The 20,549-nt window shown below is 41.5% G+C and overlaps 3 protein-coding genes across 4 annotated transcripts in view; 1 reads left to right on the forward strand and 2 right to left on the reverse strand.

The window, feature by feature from the left end:
* Positions 1-783: 783 nt before the first annotated feature.
* Positions 784-4,701, reverse strand: LOC139412080 (F-box protein 4). The gene is made up of 7 exons (XM_071158875.1): positions 4,389-4,701; positions 3,247-3,491; positions 2,661-2,884; positions 2,221-2,296; positions 1,916-2,088; positions 1,447-1,652; positions 784-1,336 (listed from the first exon to the last, which is right to left on the reverse strand). Exons 1-7 carry the CDS (start codon positions 4,545-4,547, stop codon positions 1,253-1,255), a joined length of 1,167 nt encoding a protein of 388 aa, XP_071014976.1. The 5' UTR covers positions 4,548-4,701; the 3' UTR covers positions 784-1,252.
* A 67-nt stretch (positions 4,702-4,768) lies between these two features.
* LOC139412083 (rab7a interacting mon1-ccz1 complex subunit 1) lies at positions 4,769-9,394 on the reverse strand. Its single transcript, XM_071158876.1, has 6 exons — positions 9,264-9,394; positions 7,999-8,108; positions 6,857-7,003; positions 6,191-6,322; positions 5,955-6,069; positions 4,769-5,779 (listed from the first exon to the last, which is right to left on the reverse strand). The coding sequence occupies exons 1-6, from the start codon at positions 9,355-9,357 to the stop codon at positions 5,544-5,546; spliced, it is 834 nt and encodes a 277-aa protein (XP_071014977.1). The 5' UTR covers positions 9,358-9,394; the 3' UTR covers positions 4,769-5,543.
* Positions 9,395-9,756: 362 nt separating this feature from the next.
* Positions 9,757-20,549, forward strand: part of LOC139411168 (3-oxoacid CoA transferase 1a) — a 109,625-nt gene continuing 98,832 nt past the window's right edge. Inside the window, exons 1-3 of one of the 2 annotated variants that reach the window (XM_071157078.1) lie at positions 9,757-9,970; positions 16,289-16,397; positions 16,994-17,084. In XM_071157078.1, coding sequence (XP_071013179.1) covers positions 9,866-9,970; positions 16,289-16,397; positions 16,994-17,084 — 305 coding nt within the window. In that variant the 5' untranslated portion in view covers positions 9,757-9,865. Of the gene's footprint in view, positions 9,971-13,562; positions 13,743-16,288; positions 16,398-16,993; positions 17,085-20,549 lie in introns of those variants that run through there. The other variant, XM_071157079.1, reaches the window with a different exon arrangement.

Consider the following 20,549-nt stretch of genomic DNA (forward strand, 5'->3'; position numbering starts at 1 on the left):
AACCTAAGTGTATGTAAACGAGTTTCAAAATAAAGTTATTTGTTTCTGGCCATTTTGAGCCTGTAATCGAACCCAGAAATGCTGATGCTCCAGATTCTCAACTAGTCTAAAGGCCAGTTTTATTCCTTCTTTAATCAAAACAACCGTTTTCAGCTGTGCTAACATAATTGCAAAAGGGTTTTCTAATGATCAATTAGCCTTTAAAAATGATTAACTTTGATTAGCTAACACAACGTGCCGTTGGAACACAGGAGTGATGGTTGCTGATATTGGGCCTCTGTATGCCTATGTAGATATTCCATAAAAAATCAGCCATTTCCAGCTACAATAGTCATTTACAACATTAACAATGTCTACACTGTATTTCTGATCAATTTGATATTATTTTAATGGACAAAAAATGTGCTTTTCTTTCAAAAACAAGGACATTTCTAAGTGACCCCAAACTTTTGAATTATATACTATATATAATATATATATATATATATATATATATTTTACATTGGTGCAGATAAAGGAAGAAATGAAAAGGGTTGGAAGCCACTTTAGACAAATAAGATGAACTACAGAGCAAATGCCTGTCTGTTCCACACACTCAGCTCAATGTTTCTGTGTTGTGACCCACCAAAAGCTTTTGGAATTCTACTTTGACACAATGAATAAACAAAACTTGGTCTTTAACAACAACCGAAAACAAAATCGGCCACAGCACACCATTTGGTAAACAGTGGACTATTCCACATGTACTCCAAACTCACAGTCCTGAAAGAAACAACACTTCACTGAGGTACGTACTCATGCATGTATTTTCAGTTCCTTTATAACAACTTATAGAGGGGTAAATAACCACATGAATAATTAAAGAAAATAAAACAATGCACATTTCATAGTATAAAATTGCATCAATTATATGAAAGAAACAGATGAATAACTGCATGATTTTCCTAAATAAAAGGTACCAAAAAATATAATTCAATATGATTCTAAAGTACACAGTAGTAGTAATATCAAAACCATTCATTAATCTTTGTAATATTAATTACAGTACCATAGCTACAGTTAAAACATATGTTTTATTTGTGTACAACCCACTATTGGCAAAAAACAATACACTGTATTTACCCAATAATAACTTTTTTTATGTGATTCATTGAAACAAGGCACATCAGAGGGAAAACATTCCTTCAGAAGCATTTGTGCCAGTTCTTTAGTGTGTTGTTTCGGTCCTGAAGGTTTTTCCTTGGACAGGTAGTTACAGCCTGAGACCAGAACACCCCAGCAGCCAGGAGATCCCATCTAAGACACCAGACAGAGACTCTGCTACTGTGTCCTGAACCTGGAAAGAGACATGGCCAAATATAAAGGGTATTTCACAAAGACAAGACAGACACACTACAGAGACAAGACCAGACCAGACCAGACAGACAGAGACAGACACTGACTCACCATCCAGGGGTTGGGCAGCATGGGCAGGCAGAGTCTCTGAGCCATATCCACACAGGGGGTTCTGGTACTATTGGAGCTGGTGGTTCTGATCTGGTCTGGTTCCTCTCTGGACACACAGGACAGGACCAGGAGGGGTCTGGAGGATGAGCCTAAGGCAGGGTCCACCAACGCCTGGATCTGAGCCCACTCCACCTCCCCATCATCACCTAATAGGAGACAGACACATCATATGGTGACATTTTCACAGGGCAGTTGTAGAGATGTTGCCATAAACAGCTGCGTCATTTCTAAATACACGGCATGCCACATACAGTCATACAAAATGAGATTGGAATACAGAAAATCGCGATTACATTGTGTCACGAATAAAGAGTAAGCATCTGCTAAATGACCAAAAAGCCTGCAAGGAGACAACAAGGCCCTAGGAATAGGAGCAAGTATGAGGAATGTAATGGAATCTTGCTATTACCTCTTCCTGGCTCTGCATTGGCCACATAGATGAACCCATCCACCGCCTGACACACTTCCTGGACCTGAGGGGTGGGGCTAAAATGTGGGTGTCCTGATTGGTCCCTTCCCTCCTGGATGAAGAGTTTGTTGCTGACACTCTGCTGTTCCATGCGGGCTCTCTCCCTCTCTGCCCTGTACACACAACCACAACGGGTAATGGTAGACATATACACACACGCATGCACATGAGCGCCATTGCAATACCTTGAATGGTAACTCTACATCCCTTATCAGTCATAGGAGGACAATAGTGATAACACTAACCTGTTGGTTGAGTAGAGAGTCAGAATGTTGAATTTGTGCTGGTTTTTGTACACGTAACTAATCCCAGATCCAATACCTGGAAAAAACAACATTGGTTTTGTTTAGTTGGTGAGCCCCCCAAAAAAGCAAAGGCTTTAGGTGGGCCGCCCACCACAGCACAGAACTTGGCAACTGCTTCTGGTTGGTCAGTACTAGTGCCGGATGGTTTTACTACGGTTCGCCATGTACTGTACCTAACTTACCTATTCAGCATTCAACTGTTGAGATTATTGTAAGCAAATACAATTCAGGTAACACCAATATGGTGGATGTTTCTTGTAACTATGGATTACAATAAACATGTTTATTGTAACTCTGATTTTGCTTTCGCCTGCAACAGAAAGTCTCGAGGAGGTTCACCCTGTAAAAGGATGGATCAGAGAGGACAGTGGGTAACCCACCATTGATCTGTCTCTGGGGTATCCCTGCTACAAGGAGCACATCTGGGGTGTGCATGAGCTTGGTCACCATGGAGACATCCAGCTGTTCCATGCCGGGGCCAAACATGGCGTAGCGCGGCTCAGTGGCGGTGGGCACCAGCGACTGGAGGAAGGAAGTCACAACGCTGTATGGCGGCCTCTGGGGAAACCATTGCTGTCTGCAGGCTGGGTATCCCTTTAGATAACTAAGAAGAGAAAGGCAATTACTACTTAGGTAGGCAGGGAGGGACAGTTCCATTGCTGAAGTGAGTGACTAATACATTTGGACGACCAATGACTCAAGCAAAATGTCTTGACAAGTCTGACTTATATGGCCTCCTGGAAAATCAATCTACCAACCAAATGCATTCACAATCTTTCCATAGCCTGGGTACTAAACTATACATGCATTCGACAAGGCTTCATTACTTAAATGTTTGTCATTTAGCAGACACTCTTGTCCAGAGCATCAGTCAGTGCATTCAACTTATGTAAGATTACCAAATATCACAGTAAATCCTTGTCTTCCTCATGCATTCCAATACCAGAGTTTCAGACCAGTACCTACTCTGTCATGAAGTCATGACCTGGCTCCTCCATCTCCTTCTCCCCCACACACAGAGGGGTGTGTAAGGCCTCTAACCGGGGCATGGTCACATGGTTGATGGAGGGCCATTTAGGCATGTCCCTGACCAGAAAGTATCTCCATAGTAAGGGGTCTCTGACCATAGCCCTCCAGTAGCTACTAGTGGCCCCCAGACGACAGAGGTCCACAGGAGACAGCAGGGTCATGATCAGGAACTGTAGGTCCACCTGTAGTGAGAGAGATGGGGAGAGAAGGAGGAGAGTATTGAAAGTATTGAATCTGCTGGTTGATGATGGTGCATATGACTGTTTTGATGAGTCTACACATCAGGGTCATATTCACCAAACATTCATAGGCACCACCAAACGAAAGAAAATGGACTTGGACTACCTGAACTGGTCCAATAAGAAAGGCTCTGGCCAAACAGTATTTATCCTGCAGTAGTTTATGTGTCAGGTATAGCTGGAGTATTTATCCTGTCTTATCCGGTGTCCTGTGTGAATTTAAGTATGCTCTCTCTAATTATTTCTTTCTCTCTCTCTCGGAGGACCTGAGCCCTAGGACCATGCCTCAGGACTACCTGGCACGATGACTCCTTGTTGTCCCCAGTCCACCTGGCCGTGCTGCTACTCCAGTTTCAACTGTTCTGCCTGCGGCTATGGAACACTGACCTGTTCACTGTGATTACTATTATTTGACCATGCTGGTCATTTATGAACATTTGAACATCTTGGCCATGTTCTGTTATAATCTCCAACCGGCACAGCCAGAAGAGGACTGGCCACCCCTCATAGCCTGGTTCCTCTCTAGGTTTCTTCCTAGGTTTTGGCCTTTCATGGGAGTTTTTCCTAGCTACCGTGCTTCTACACCTGCATTGCTTGCTGTTTGGGGTTTTAGGCTGGGTTTCTGTACAGCACTGTGATATATAAATAAATTTGATTAATAGGTTACCCACCCAATGCATAAGGATGTACATTTATCAAATGTCCGATAAATTAAAATATTCCACGTTACTTGCCCTATACTCACAGCATGTTATGGCATTTCTCATTTGATCCCCACAAGAACAAAAAATTGAATCTTGTGAAGTAGCCAACTGGCGTTTATAAAGGCCTGTATCTTACGGGTAAACAGTCCAAAAAGCCAGGCGGTGCATCTTCACCGGTGACTTCTGCTGCATGCGCCTGATCACTGACGTTTTTCCTTGCATTGAAGTACTTCTCTCGGAAATGTCTGAGACTTCGTATAACTACAGATTCTTCGCTCCGACTTTTCCCGGACATCTTGCTTTTGATTTGGTAAGAATGATAATGCGTCTGCGCTGTCCTCTATGTGCCAAACATTTATAAAAGCTCAAATAGGGTGCTAACTACTGTGAAAAATGAAGTTGACAACGACGCTGACGTTTCTTGTAGTTGGTAGTTCGCCCACTTCCTTGTTGTTGGCGTGAAAGAGGTGCATTGTGGTTATTATAGTTATACAGTGCAATACGTTTTACAACTCATTTTGAAACCAACATACAGTATTTATTTTCAATGACGACATAAAATTAAATGAAAAACATTTTCCTTCAAAACAAACACCACAGAGATTCTCCATTTAAATGCATACTATCAAAATATCAAAGTTTCCATCACTGGGACATTACTCCTTGTCAAAGTGTGGGCAAAAAAACGGTGTTTTATAAGTGAGAAAAAGAAGTCGCATATTACAAAGCTGATATCTTAAACAAAACTGTACATACTCGAAAATGTTCATGAATCCATCAGTCTCCAACTCTGTATTCCCCACCTTAACTTTAATATATATTTATATAAATGCAATTAATTTTAAAAAATAAAAACAAATAAATAAAAACAGTTGCTGTGCGATGTCTCATTACCAGGTGGATTATCATTAATCTTCAAACAATCTTTGTTTTATTTTTTGTAACAGTGTTATTTTCTTAATCTTTTAATATTATTATTCTACCACATTCTCAGAGCATAACACATGCCTGTCCAACAGTCCAGAATATGGAAGATAAGTGCTTCTTTGAGGAGACACGGAGAATAAAATTGTTAACATCCCTCCATACCCTTGCCCCTTCATTCTTCCCCAACCTTGCCCACCTATTTCAGCCGGAGCCTTTCAGAACGGGAAAAAGTTTCTCATAGAAACTGATTTAAGGTCAGATCCCCCCTCCCCCCCTCTTAATGCTTAGCATTACAATTTGGGGTTTGAGCATCTGATCCAATATCAGTCCCTATGGGCAACTTGTACACAGAGCCCTCCCCAGTTCACTGTAAGATACTAAGGATCTCCTTGGCATTCTCAGTGTTCCAGCCCTGGCCCTGAAGAGGGCCCTCACAGGCCAGCACGTATTTGTGCAGGATCTGTGTCCCAATGTCCCGGAAGTGGAGCCGGTCCTCTTTGCGTTCTGTGGAATCAACGCTGCAGTCCTCGTACTTCACTGCCCAGAAACACATCTCCCCGATGTACATCATCGTCAACAGGTGGGTGTCTGAAAAGATGCCTGTTGGAAAAACAAAATCAGACATTTTCTCATCCCTTGACAAAATAATAGTCAACAAAACAAGGATGTAACATAAATCTAGTAAAGAAAAAGGTTGTCTTGATAATGTCAACTAAATAAATGTGTAACATTGGCACAATATTAAAACAAGCCATAACAATCCAATGATGCATACCTTCAGCCAGGAAGTTGGCGGTAGCAGAGTCATGAAACACCACCCCGTCGTTGAGCTTCACAGAGTTCCTCACCTGCAGCATCCTCATCAGGTAGCGTACACCCTCCTGAAGACACTGAAAAAAGACAAACTGAGAATGAATAACCGGCACTCTGCTAGTGGTAGGAGCACTGATATTCAAGTCATGCTTGCTATATCAAGTTAGAAGTTGGCCAAATGAGTGGAGGTGCCCCTACCTTGAGGAAAGTGGCCTTGTTCTTCTTGATCCACTGCTTGCGTTGGTGGAGGGTGTGGCAGTACATGTAGAGCAGTGCTCCACGTCTCCAGTAGAGGCACTCCAACACCTCTAGCCCCAAGACTGACTGCACCTGGAACAGGGAGAGCTGTCAGTTAACAATAGTGTGTGTGTAATAATATTTGGACGATAAATACACAACGCAGAGACAGAGTACAAGAATATAACTAATGATCAATGTAAAGTGTTTGTTCTGTAATAGGGAATTATTGATCAATGGTTCAGACATGTGAGGACTATGTCTTCTGAAATAGGATACTTTTTATTTGGCCATTGGCTAGTATTATTGCAAGGAATTCGAATTGGTCAACCACAGGCTAGGGATGGATCTTATAACTAACTACATGCTGTTCCTCTGTTCTGTTGCGAGATAGTCACTGAAGAGAACCACTTACAGAGCATCACTGAGGACAGGGGAGAATGACCATCTTCCGCCCTGTATGATTTGACCTCTTTGAATAAACCCATTTTCCTCCCCCCGATTTGCTTTGTAGTTTGTGTTATTGAAGAATAACAAATTGCTAACTTGTGAACAAAATACTCTGTGCATATGAGGACCTTGGCACTTGCATTGCCCTTCATGATGGGCTGAATCTCTTGCACACACCTCTTGGGCCGGTGCCAGCCTCCCTGCCAACACCTCTGGCTCTGTGAGGTCCTGCAGCAGCTGTTGGATCTTAAATGGCGAGCAGTCCTCTGGGAACTCCTGGTCCACCAGCTTGTTCTCCTCATAGAACGTGATGTCCAGGATCACCTACACACACACAGAACAATACACACTCGTCTCATTCTTCACTTTAACACAAATATGATTTGACAATTATAGTTGTGCAATTCATCCATTGAGGTCTGGTGTGCTTATTCACCGTATTAATTTATCGATTTTTGGTTAACATTTGACAGGTATCACATGCCACCTTCAACTCTAATGCAGGTGAACTGCAGACTTTTTGTAGAGCCTAGATTTGCCCACAAGCTGTTGGCCAATTCTTCCATCAATTAGGCGAAGGGTGCAAGAAAATCTCTATCTCCACCTGGCTCTTGTCACCAACCTATGTTGGTTATGGTGGGTGGGGATGATGTGGATAACTGAGACTGTGGGTTGGAAGTTGTCAATGTCCGTAGCAAATGTGTCAAATCACGGTTTATCACTGTACTTTGAAATTAACATTCAAATCTTTTGAACTCTTCTGATTTCCATATTTGTGGCCTAGCCACACTACTTTTTTGAAGGCCATCATTCTGTCCTTTCATCTTTGAAAGTTGTCACTGATCTTCTATGGTCTGACTGGTGAAGGGATGAAAACATTGCATTCACTAACAGATCAGTGATTGAGTTGCTTCTAGGCAGTGAGGAAGAATACATTTAAAAATGTGTGAACATAGTCAGAGGACACTGGTCAGTTGAAACTTCCAGCATCAAGGACAGAGAAGTGTGTATGCGCTCTCACACCTTCAGGCTAATTAAAGCTCATGTCATTGGATGACAACAACTTAATACAATTGAGTGCTATCATCCGATTTCAAACAGCAGGTGGAACAGTCTGTGCAGACACAGAGACATTTGGGGGAATTTGCTAGTCTTGTGATCCAGCCTGAGCATGCCATATATCTCACAAAAACAGAATGGTAACAATTTCCTTTATCAGATATGTAGAGAATTGAATAATAACATTTGAATCTACACCTAGCCTAAAACATTTTGTCTAGAATCTATCTAGAACAATTATATTTAATGAACTGCAATACCTGAGTGTAATCCTGAAGCAGTTTAGGCAAACTGCTACTCTCTCCCCCTTGTCTGTAAAAGCTTTTCAACTTGTCTAGTATCACAGAAGCATTCTGTAAATAGTCATCATCTAGGAGAAAATAAAGTATGTTAAGGACATATTACAGGCCTATATGTAAACAGTGCCTCTCATGTTTACAGAGTTCAGTGTATCAATTAAAGTGTTAGTCATCATAAAGACAGATCATATCTATGACTTTACAAAGTCGTTTCACAGAGTGGCAGAGAATGTAAGGAAATTCCCCCTTGAGTTAGTCTGTAAACAACCGTGTGTACAACGGTGGACATAGTCTCTAGGCTATGACAGTGTAGACTAAGTATTACTCGTATCACATATTAAACATTCGTTTAGCGACACCTATTTTATTTCACCAGAATCAGTAGTGTATGCCTAATGTCGAAATCAGAGAGATGGTAGTAATTTAAATTGGATAATTGGCCGTGAACACGAACTACACAACGTGGAATACGTGAACCGTGTTAGGCTAGTTAATCCATGCAGCAGTATAGCAGTATTTAAGAATAGACTAGTTAGAAAACAGCTTGAACCACTAACGTTGGGTAGGGCCCGGGGTGGTGTGCACAGTTTCTGCGGCCAAATAGTTAACGTTAGCTAACGGTTTCTCTCCTGATTCAGCGGATCTGAACAGGAGAACATCGCTGTTTGTGGCAAGTCGATGGGTTATGGTGAAGTTGTTAATTAAACTAACGTTAAAGGGCATTGTGCAATCTAGCTAGAATACTAGTATAGGCATTGAATGTGTCGAAAAGTACATTATAAATGGACCATAGCTCGACAGTATCTTTGTCGACATTAAGTTAACGCTGTTAGCTAGCTATACGATACCTAACTAAAACGTTAACTAGTACAGAATTAGCTACCAAGCTTGCTCGCTAAAGCTAACTTAACTAGCTAAATCACGTTAGCTACGTAGCCCAGCAAACCCACCAAGCTAGCTAGTTATCTAGCAAACGTATGCTTTGTCATAACTATGGTTTAGGGTTGTTGCAATACCAAGGTGACCAACGAAGTAACGCGGTCTTTTTACGCCTGCTACGTTCAATTAGTATAGTAGCTAGCTACGACATTTGACAAGTGTACATGGTATTAATTAGGTAGCACTAGCGAATTTAGCTAGCTAGCGGAAAATAGCTTTCAACTGAACACGAGGTGCATCAACGCGACATTACCTTTCTTGATCACTGTAACTTTGCGTACACATACCTTGTTTCTCCGTTCTGAGACTGGCGCACTTATTGTCCAACTCAAAAATCCTTCTCTCCAGCTCAAACCCCTGTCGTCTGCAGTCGTCCGCCATGACTAAATACACTGTCACGTGACGCTATGATTATTCACGTGATGAAAGGTCTTTATTTGATTTTTCTGCGGCACTTTGATCCACGACATGTTTGCTCCAAATATATCCATGGATTTGTCCACTCTGTCAATTGCATATAATTATGTTCTTGGCGATTGCATTTATATAGTGCAGTCAATGCTGGTTTAGGGAACCCACAGTGACGGCTTGTTCCAGCCAAGAACATGTATAACAAAATGAATAGTTATTTTTAAATCGGTTGATAGCATATGGGCTAGGCTAGAACAAAAGCCCGCAGCACTCGGACCCATGAGTGGCTAGCAGCGAAACGGTTAAATTGTAATGAGCTTCGCCGAGCCTCTGTCTCTCCTCCGCTAGCCCCGCCCCGTACACCATTCTAGTTTCAGTGTCATTTAACCAGCTGGGATCACACACACACAACACAACACAAACGCCCGGTAGCCCACGTTGCTCATCATTTTGAAGACTGGTGGTTAGCTCCAAAAACATGGCGGCCCTCAAAGTATTGTCAAGAGCGGATAATTTATTATTGAAAAATATATCTGCCACCTGCAGACCCAATTTGAACTCCATCACCCATTCCATGTTCAAGGTCAGTATCAAAATGCGTCAATGAAATAACGTTAGACTAAATACGAATAGACCACTATATAGCTAGCTAACTAGCTACAGCGATTGGGAGACTGCCTTTAGTGCTTGGGACACATAGGGCACCTTCAATTTTAACCCCTAAATTGAAATCCAAATTCATTATTTTCATTTACAATATAGGCTTGCCCCATAAAATATTGGATGAAGTTGCTAATGTTAGGCTACCAGTAATGATGATACCTTTTATAAATGCGGGTGATTTTTGATGCTTCCATTCCATGCTATTCATCATAGGTATTTCCTAGCTACAGATTGTACACCAGACGACAATGTGATGTAACCAAATATGTTTTTATCCATAACTGGATGTTACAGGTTTGCCTATGCAAAACGTCTCCTTATTTTTCTTCTAAGCTGGTATTGGCAATTCTTTCTTTGTTCTCGATTCGGCCAAACATGTACACTACATGACCAAAAGTATGTGGACACATGTTCGTAGAACAAGAGCAACTGTAGAAATAAGCAGGGTTTATGACTTTGTGTCTGTGGTAACTAGTGACGACCAGGCACAACTCCGATATAAAGTGTTTTTTCTCAAAGTTGCCGGGATGTCACATGTCCTACTTATATCAGTACACTTGTAACAACCTAATCATTACGAAACTTCCATTCGATCAAATAAGCCACATTAGACAAATAAGCCATTACATGTTTTGTTAATAACCAAATTCGACACTCATTGACCATACAAAAACTCCTTACTTGGTGAGCGAAAAAATAAGAAAAAAAGAAAGACAGATTTTTGGCCCAATTGTCCCTCTCGCTTCGCCTCTTCCTTTCAGTAGAAGATTTGAAATAGACAAGATGGTGGCATACACATTATTGGATTACTTCATGGAGCAAATAATGGATTTATTTTTATAACCGCATTTTCCGGAGTGATAATCACGCTTCACCATCTGGCAGTCTGACAGACAAATCTGGGTTTGGTGAATGCCAGGAGAACGCTACCTTTCGCTATGCATAGTGCCAACTGTAATTTTTGGTGGAGGAGGAATAACGGTCTGGGGCTGTTTTTCATGGTTTGGGTTAGTCCCCTTAGTTCCAGGGAAATCTTAATGCTACAACATACAATGTCATGTTAGACGATTCTGTGCTTCCAACTTTGTGGCAACAGTTTGGGGAAGGCCCTTTTCTGTTTCAGCATGACAATACCCCTGTGCACAAAGCGAGGTCAATACAGAAACGGTTTGTCAAGATCGACGCGCAAGAACTTGACTCGTCTGCACATGGGCCCTGGCCTCAACCTCATTGAACACCTTTGAGATGAATTGGAACGCCACTGATCTCCCAACATCAGTGCACGACCTCACTAATGCTCTTGTTGCTGAATGGAAACAAGTCCTCGCAGCAATGTTTCAACATTTAGTGGAAGGCCTTCCCAAAAGAGTGGATGGAGGCTGTTATAGCAGCAAAGGGGTAACCAACTCCATATGAATGCCCATGATTTTGGTGTTATTTCGGAGGGGTTTCGCACACCAAGCAAGGAGTTTTTGTATGGAGGTCAATGAGTGTCGAATTTGGTTAACAAAAATTAGGTTGTTACAAGTGTACTGATATAAGTAGGACTCGTGAAATCCCGGCAACTTTGAGAAAAAACACTTTATATCGGAGTTGTGCCTGGTCGTCACTAGTTAGCACAGACACAAAGTCATAAACCCTGCTTATTTCTACAGTTGCTTATCTTAAAATGTGATTTTGAACCTAACCTTGACCACACTGCTAACCTTATGAATAACCTACCATAAAAGCAACATTTTTACGATACAGACAATTTTTCTCTGTGATTGTGGTAACTAGTAGAAATCGTTGTGCCTGTTGTTCAGTTGTTCCACTTGATCTTGCCTCCTTCCGATTGCCTTCTATTTTTGAAAACTGTGTGCTTTCGAGCGGATCACTTTTGTTAGGTCGGTGACCATCGTTAGTCACTGTCTTTCAAAGTGTGTTGCATTATGGGGATAAAAATGGTCAGACTACATTGCACGAACTTGACAAAAATCATGTGATTAAAGGTCAAAGTTTTGACTGCAGTTGACTACAAGTTTCTGTATTTGATCTTTACCTACTTCATCCAGCAGCCATCGCCTGCATTGTAGGAGGCTCTATTGTCAACTAATCATTAAGTTGTTTTTGTTAGGCATGTGAATGTGGCCAAAGACGAGACATCAAAACTATGAAATAACACATATGGAATCTTGTAGTATTTTAAATTCTTCAAAGTAGCCACCCTTTGCGTTGATGACAGCTTTGCACACTCTTGGCATTCTCTCAACCAGCTTCACCTGGAATGCTTTTCCAACAGTCTTGAAGGAGTTCCCACATATGCTGAGCGTTGTTGGCTGCTTTTCCGTCACTCTGCGGTCCAAACCATCTCAATTGGTTTGAGGTCGGGTGATGGTGGAGGCCAGGTCATCTGGTGCAGCACTCCATGTTAATTTCTCTACCAACATCGTTTTTGGAGAATTTGGCAATACATCCAACTGGCCTCACAATCAAAGACCATGTGTAACCACCCCAACCCAGGACCTCCACATTCGGCTTCTTCACCTGCGGGATCGTTTGAGACCAGCTACCCGGACAGCTGATGAAACTGGGTTTGCACAACCAAAGAATTTCTGCACCAACCGTCAGAAACCACCTCAGGGAATCTCATCTGCGTGCTCATCGTCCTCACCAGGGTCTTGAACTGACTGCAGTTCGGCATCGTGACCGACTTCAGTGGGAAAATGCTCACCTTCGATTGCCACTGGCATGCTAAAGAAGTGTGCTCTTCACGGATGAATCCTGGTTTCAACTGAGATTCTTTGAAGAATCTCAAATATATTTTGATTTGTTTAACACTTTTTGGGTTACTACATGATTCCATATGGTATGTCATACTTTTGATGTCTTCAGTATTATTCTACAATGTAGAAAATAGAATGAATAAACAAAAACCCTTGAATGGTACTGTATATTTTATAACATAACATTTTCTAAATTAAAATGCACCACCTGCAACTGGACACATACATGTTTCCCAGCATGTTAGCTGGCTACTGTTGTAGCTACTATAACGAGTCTGTCACCCTTACACACTCACATGACCTTGGTTGAGAAAGGACTTAGGATTCCAATTCAATGTGACCAATTGTTTGTTTTGCCAGTGCCACTGTGTTCGTTGTGTACAGTAGCTAGTTCCTATTGAAGACACCCCCCCAGTTAGACTGTATAAAGAATTGACCTCTACCGATGTAGTATAACTCAGAAGCCCAAGAATGTTTCCATTGTGTTGCAACCCAGTGCCCCCGGACCCTTTGCAAGCCATGTGCACTAAAAGGACAGCCAAAATTAGAGGCACGTAAAACTGTAGTGCAGAACAGTTTGTAAACTGAGGTGTAGTCTACCGGTAGTAGAAAATAAAGCAATGCCTACAGTTCTCCAATAAGGGTATTGTTAATCTTGTCTATGTTTGCATTTCTGTTATAGAATAAGTGCATTTTTGAGTGTGTGCAGCACATTACATAGCCAAGTAAAACTCAACGATGCACTTCACATCAACGGAGTTGTGTGGAGACATGAGTGGGCGGAGTGTACCTCCGACTACATCGAGTCGCTGTCAGACGATACGAGTATCAGTTGGGGGTTGTATTTGATTAAGGTTTTATTAAAAAGTATGGATTTCAGCAAACAAAGAAAGGCACACAACAACTGAGGACAAACATAAGAACACGGTAAGGGTTTAAGAAAGTATGTTTTTGAAGTATCAACTGCATAGCGACTCGAAGGAGTCGGGAGGTTCATTTAAAAAACTCTAGTCTGCTCTCAACTCTGTGGAGGAGTTGAGGTGCTTTGCTATACACTACAATGATTAGGGAATTACAGTCATTGACACAATGCCATTAATGTTCTATGCATTTTATTGTGCATCCCATTACCAATAGAAGTTAGCCTCTCAGTAATCCTATAACATGTTGTACTGTTTGTGTTTTGACCTCCTTTAGTCACATGTAATGCAGTTGCTGCTGTGTGTTATTTGTGCCACAGTACAGTGTGTGTAGACTGACCCTAAGATAAGGTGTTGTAGGTTATAACAGTAAATAAAGCTAATGGTCGTTTATCTTCCTGAAAGGTTCCATCTAGGTCAGCCTGGGTATATACCCTTAAAGGCCCAATGCCACTGTTTTTTTTTTTACCATGATAACAAATAGTTTCTCGGTAACAGTCAAGTACCTTAATGTGATTGTTTTCAATTTTAAAGGTTCGAAAAGAAAAAAAATAACAATTTCTCAAGCAGTAATTTTATTACGACTGGGAGTGGTCTGATAGGGGTTGGAAAAACAAAATCTAGCTGTTATTGACAGGGAGGCTTGGAACTATATTTCTTGTTGGTCTATCAACTAATTTACCTCCTGGTGTATGCAATTTCACAGTATTATTCCATAGTGTGGACCTATAAACCACAGAACACTCACGTTTTTGACTTCACTGGGCCTTTTAACACAAGATGCTGGTTCAAGGTTTACAGTCAAACCTATTTTGGAAAGTTTTTTTTCCTTCTGGGATCATATTCCTTCCACTTGATTGGCCATAATATCTAATTCATTTTTACATGAGCTGAGGGCCAAGTCGAGCCATGTATGTCAAATGACAGAAATCCATCATACTCCTTCCTGCCCGATAGTTCAATGGATCATAGTAGCGTGGAAGGTGGGATAATGGATGTCAACTTAAGCTGGTAATTACGGACCACTAAATTAATTACATTCAGGGGGTGATTGCAGACACTTGAATAATATTTTATTTTGTACTTCAGGGACTTGAGGTTAATGTCAGAGCTAAGAAAAATGACTTCTGTATTGTCAGAGACCGTCTCAGATCCACCAGGCTTCCGATTTCCTCCAGTGAGCCTTCCATCTACAGTAGTCCGTTACGGTGGACATAATTAGTTACAGTGGAGGAGTTAATGGATGAGCGAGTGGTGGGATAATGGCTGAAAATAAAAAGCTTGATGAGGTTAAACGGCTTCCGTCTGCTCTCCACGTCTCAGCGGTGGAAATTTGCTTCATTGCAGAGTTCCCAAGATCCCACCAGTTCAAGCTTGTTGTTTCCTTGCCACATGTCCACTTTGTTTGTTGTGCCGTTGCCTTTCTTGTTTATCTTTCCTGTGCTGTAGTTAAATACATTCTTTACTATAGGCCTGGGTTTTTATCTCAATGCGGAGTGCTGATTTTATAGGGCTGATTGCCTTGTTTAGGGGGGGTCAAACTCATTTTGCACCAGGGGCAGCATTCGGTCTTCTTCAACGAGGTACGAATGCGGCCCCCGGTGCAATTGGTTTCCTCCCTGTCAAAATTGTCCCAAAAAATCCATCGTTTTTGGAATTTTTGATGCTCGTTGACTTTCTAGCTTTCCTTTCAGTGATTATTAGTGAGCTGGACACAGTCAAGAAACTATATGAATGTAAGTCCATTTATAATTACTACACTGGTTGATTTGGTTTTAGTCATTTTAAAGTATATTGAGTTTGTCCCCCCCTCCCCCCCGTGAGGCAAAAGTGCTCAGCTGTTTTGTAGCTGGTCTTGTAGCTACCATGTTGTAGCAGCGCGAACCATGCACATGCACTGATACTCTGTGAGAGCAAAGTCTTGCATCGTGCTCATCTCAATGGCTACGTTAGAGCGGATCACTTTTGTGAAGTCGGTGACTATCGTTGGCCTTTCAAAGTGTGTTGCGTTCAGCGGATAAAAATGGTCAGACTTGCGCCACCATGCCAACTTCGTGAACTTGATGTGATCAATGGTCATGAAGTTTTGACTGCAGTCAACTGCAAGTTTCAGCAGTTGCTCTTCACCAACTTCCTCCTGGAGCCATCGCCTGCATTGTGGAATATTGTCAACCAATCATTTGTTGTTTTTTTGGCCCGGCTGTCACAGATGCACCTCCCCCGTCTTCACTCCTCGACTTTTTTTTAAACATTCGGTTGCTTTAGCCTTACCATTCAAACGCGTCAAATAGCTGCTCATAGCAACGTCATTTCGCTGAGTCTACCTTTTTACATTTTAAAGTCAATCTCAATGTGACCACCATATTCAGTAGCTTGAAAACCTCATTAGGTTGTTTGCCCTCTATGTAATATTATTTCTTGTTAGTTTAAGAGTAATTCAAGTGGTTTCAGTATAGTTTGTTGTTTTATCTCAGTTTACTAACCTTTTTCTTCTTCTATGACTTAGTTTTTGTTTACTATAGTAAACTTGGACTTTTCCTCTCTGTTCCCCAGATGTGTGGCTGCTCCTATTCCACCTCCAGCCAGAGAAACTCCCAGTTCTACACAGACCCCACAGATGCTGTGAAGGACATCCCCAGTGGAGCCACTATCCTAGTGGGAGGTAATATCAGGAGACCATCAGGACTTCACTGTGGGGTTTGAAAGGGCTTTTTCCTGTGATGCATTACAAATGCAGCTGTCACTGTAGACTGTTTACCCCTTAACACTTTATAGATTTGAAAGAATTTGATAGGAGTGTAAGCAAAAAACATTCCAAGCCTATCAGAGGGCAAGGTGGGGCTATTATAATATTGTTAATACCCTTCTCTTACAGGTGTCACTGTAGACTGTTTACCCCATAACACTTCATAGTGTTACCTGTAAGAGAAGGGTATTAACAATATTATAATAGCCCCACCTTGCCCTCTGATAGGCTTGGAATGTTTTTTGCTTACACTCCTATCAAATTTTTTCAAATCTATGAAGTGTTAAGGGGTAAACAGTCTACAGTGACAGCTGTAAGAGAAGGGTATAGATAAACTTGGATATGGGCAAATGTGTTATATGAACCAGTTCATGGCATGCTGCTTATCTTTTTCAGCAGGGGAAATTCTTACTCACACATTGCCCTGTGTCCACTTCATAGTAATGGGCCATGCTCTCCTTTTTAATAGAAATGACTGTAAACATTGATTGATTCTCTTTCTCTCTCACTAGGTTTTGGTTTGTGTGGCATCCCAGAGAACCTTATCAACAGTTTATTAAAGACTGGTGTAAAGAGCCTCACAGCCGTCAGCAACAATGCTGGGTAAGTAGTGAGTGAGTGGGGGTGGGTGGGTGTCTTCATGTGTGTTTGCTCACATGTGCAGGTTCCTGCATGCAACCCAAAACCGTGGGTGCATTCCATTGTGGTGGCCATGCTTTTGAAAGTTGTCACGACATCCTCAGCACACTCAAATCCCACTCTCTTTGTTTCAATAATAAATGGCCAAGTTGAGAAAGGACAGGATCAATTCGTGTTTGTACATTTCTGCCATGGCTGGATTGATTTTCACATCACATAATTTGTTTGTTTACATTTTAGTTTAAGTGTGGTGAAATTCTCCTCTCATTTCAGTATTGTTTATTCAGTTGAAGTCGGAGGTTTACATACACCTGTTTTTCCAAGTTTTTCACAATTCCTGACATTTAATCCTCATAAATTCCCTGTCTTTGGTCAGTTAGGATCACCACTTCATTTTAAGAATGTGAAATACCAGAATAATAGTAGAGAGTGATTTATTTCAGCTTTTATTTCTTTCATCACATTCCCAGTGGGTCAGTTTACATACAGTCGATTAGTATTTGGTAGCATTGCCTTTAAATTGTTTAACTTGGGTCAAACGTTTCGGGTAGCCTTCCACAAGCTTCCCACAATAGTTTGGGTGACTTTTGGCCCATTCCTCCTGACAGAGCTGGTGTAACTGAGTCAGGTTTGTAGGCCTCCTTGTTCGCACACACTTTTTCAGTTCTGCCCACACATTTTCTATGGGATTGAGTATCAGGGCTTTGTGATGGCCACTCCAATACCTTCACTTTGTTGTCCTTTGGCCACAGTTTGCCACAACTTTGGAAGTATGCTTTGGGTCATTGTCCATTTGGAATACCCATTTGTGACCAAGCTTTAACTTCCTGACCGATGTCTTGAGATGTTGCTTCAATATATCCACATTTTCATTCTTCATGGGGCCATCTATTTTGTGAAGTGCACCAGTCCCTCCTGCAGCAAAGCACCCCCACAACATGATGCTGACATCCCCATGCTTCACGGTTGGGATGGTGTTCTTCGGCTTGCAAGCCTCCCCCTTTGTCCTCCAAATGTAACAATGGTCATTATGGCCAAACATTTCTATTTTTGTTTCATCAGACCAGAGGACATTTCTCCAAAAGGTACTATCTTCGTCCCCATGTGCAGTTGCAAACCGTAGGCTGGCTTTTTTATGGCGATTTTGGAACAGTGGCTTCTTCCTTGCTGAGCAGCCTTTCAGGGTATGTTGATATAGGACTTGTTTTACTGTGGATATAGATACTTTTGTACCTGTTTCCTCCAGCATGTTCACAAGGTCCTTTGCTGTTGTTCTGGGATTGATTTGCACTTTTCGCACCAAAGTACGTTCATCTCTAGGAGACAGAACGCGTCTCTTTCCTGAGCGGTATAACGGCTGTGTGGTCCCATGGTGTTTATACTTGCACACTATTGTTTGTACAGATGAACGTGGTACCTTCAGGCATTTGGAAATTGCTCCCAAGGATGAACCAGACTTGTGGAGGTCTACAAATTTTTTTTGAGGTCTTGGCTCATTTCTTTTGATTTTCCCGTGATGTCAAGCAAAAAGGCACTGAGTTTGAAGGTAGGCCTTGAAATACATCCACAGGTACACTTCCAATTGACTCAATTATGTCAATTTTCCAAGATGTTTAAAGACACAGTCAACTTAGTGTATGTAAACTTCTGACCCACTGGAATTGTGATACAGTGAGTTATAAGTGAAATAATCTCTGTCTGTTAACAATTGTGCATGACACAAGTAATTTTTCCAACAAAGTAGATGTCCTAACCGACTTGCCAAAACTATAGTTTAACAAAAAATGTTTTGGAGTGGTTGTAAAACAAGTTTTAATGACTCCAACCTAAGTGTATGTAAACTTCCTGACTTCAACTGTATATTCTTGCACCAAATTACTTTTCACCTGTGTCTGACTAGTATAATTGATTTTTCATTCACTTGAATTATCTCAACCTTGATTTGTTACTGCTGTTTGGAAATGTTTGTTGCCACTGATGCAGTGCTAGTTGAGAACCCAACTTCAGGAGAATGTGTGCATTCTCCTCTTTGCTGCGATCATGACCAGTGTTTTATAATGCCATTTAGAATATGTTTATAATGACTGAACTCCAACAGAGACCCTGTCAGGTCTAAACATTTTAAACAAGAGTTTCTCATAACAAAGCTTCTGTATGTGGGGCCAGGGGGGTACGATAAAGTTGCCCCAAGATGCTAATCTAAGGTCAGTTTTACAATCTACACAACTTCCACACAGAGCTGGGGTCAAAGCACCTTTTCACAAGAGGTCCTGACCTTGAATGACAGTTTTGCACCCACTCCTAAACTGTCTTGGTTTTCTATCTATGTAGTGTTGTCCGGTCTTTTAGGGTCAGGGGAGCTGTTTTTGCACCAGTGACCGGAGGGAGGGATTGACCACTGTGCTGAGTGGTTGGCTAGTTTCAACCCAAGCTATCAGTGAGGATGAACTAATCCGGCTAGACGTGTGGTGAACTGCAGCACCAACTCTCTAAGGATGAAGCACTGACTGGAACAAAGTGTCTGTTTTTCTTCAGAAAGCAGTGAAATGCTTCATACTTAATTCATGTTGGCCTACGACTTAACTGCTCGTGTGTAGGCTTAATGTGAAGCAGTGGGGCAGACTGAATCTAAAAGTAGTTGTGGACTTGGTGCCAGGGTTATATTCTTGTCTCTTCGCATACTCCATTTCATTGTGTTAGTTTATAAAGAGATGACTTTTGGAACATCCCAGACATGCCACAGGAGCTGGATAAAATAATTCTGGCCATGCTGAGCTATGACGAGGACATCCACCGAAAAAACATTTCCCCTGCTGCTTGTTCTATGTGCCTCCCTCTATACTGTACCTAATCTCTTTGACAGAAACCTGTAGAACCAGTCATTTTAGACCAGGTTTCCCCAACTGGTGGCCCCCGGGTGGTTTATATTTGGCCCTATAGTTTTCTGAGCAAAAAAACATTTCATTGTTTTTAAAATTTTCATTGTTTGGCATAAAAGACGGTAAAAACACCAGTAGATCAGATACAAGATTTACATTTTGGAAATCCGTTCCCAAATATTCCCACACATAATAGAGAGACACATCGTGATCATATACAAATGTAAGCAAGGTTTGAAAGGATTATGTTTTAGTCAAATATTGTATCTGTTTAGGAGTCTTGCATGGCTGAATCTACTTGATGATCCCTGTTTTAGAGTGAAAAGCCTTTGGGAATTTGAATGATATAAAATGTCTGGGTACAGGCCTATACCCAACCCAGATTAGACTATTTGATATGTCTACTAGTCAGACAACCGTCAGGAATCTGAGAAGGAATGTTTTTTTAAAAGGCAAAATAGAAAAGAAAATGATAGCAAACATAAGTTAAGAACTTGTAGTCTACTGTTCTCTGAACCCCGTGGAGTTCTTGTCCTTCAAACTCTGTCTG

The sequence above is a fragment of the Oncorhynchus clarkii genome, chromosome 6, assembly GCF_045791955.1.
Source record: "Oncorhynchus clarkii lewisi isolate Uvic-CL-2024 chromosome 6, UVic_Ocla_1.0, whole genome shotgun sequence".
Lineage (NCBI taxonomy): Eukaryota > Metazoa > Chordata > Actinopteri > Salmoniformes > Salmonidae > Oncorhynchus > Oncorhynchus clarkii.

Bases quoted from the DNA above. Each gene is read 5' to 3' on its own strand.
- LOC139412080 (XM_071158875.1), bottom strand. From the start codon at position 4,547: ATGTCCGGGAAAAGTCGGAGCGAAGAATCTGTAGTTATACGAAGTCTC. The intron at 3,492-4,388 runs GTAAGATACAGG...CTCTCACTACAG, and splicing joins GCTTTTTGGACTGTTTACCC to GTGGACCTACAGTTCCTGAT. The intron at 2,885-3,246 runs GTAGGTACTGGT...TTCTCTTCTTAG, and splicing joins GGTCATGACTTCATGACAGA to TTATCTAAAGGGATACCCAG.
- LOC139412083 (XM_071158876.1), bottom strand. From the start codon at position 9,357: ATGGCGGACGACTGCAGACGACAGGGGTTTGAGCTGGAGAGAAGGATT. The intron at 8,109-9,263 runs GTATGTGTACGC...ATTTTCTCCTAG, and splicing joins TCTCAGAACGGAGAAACAAG to ATGATGACTATTTACAGAAT. The intron at 6,070-6,190 runs GTAGGGGCACCT...GTCTTTTTTCAG, and splicing joins ACAAGGCCACTTTCCTCAAG to TGTCTTCAGGAGGGTGTACG.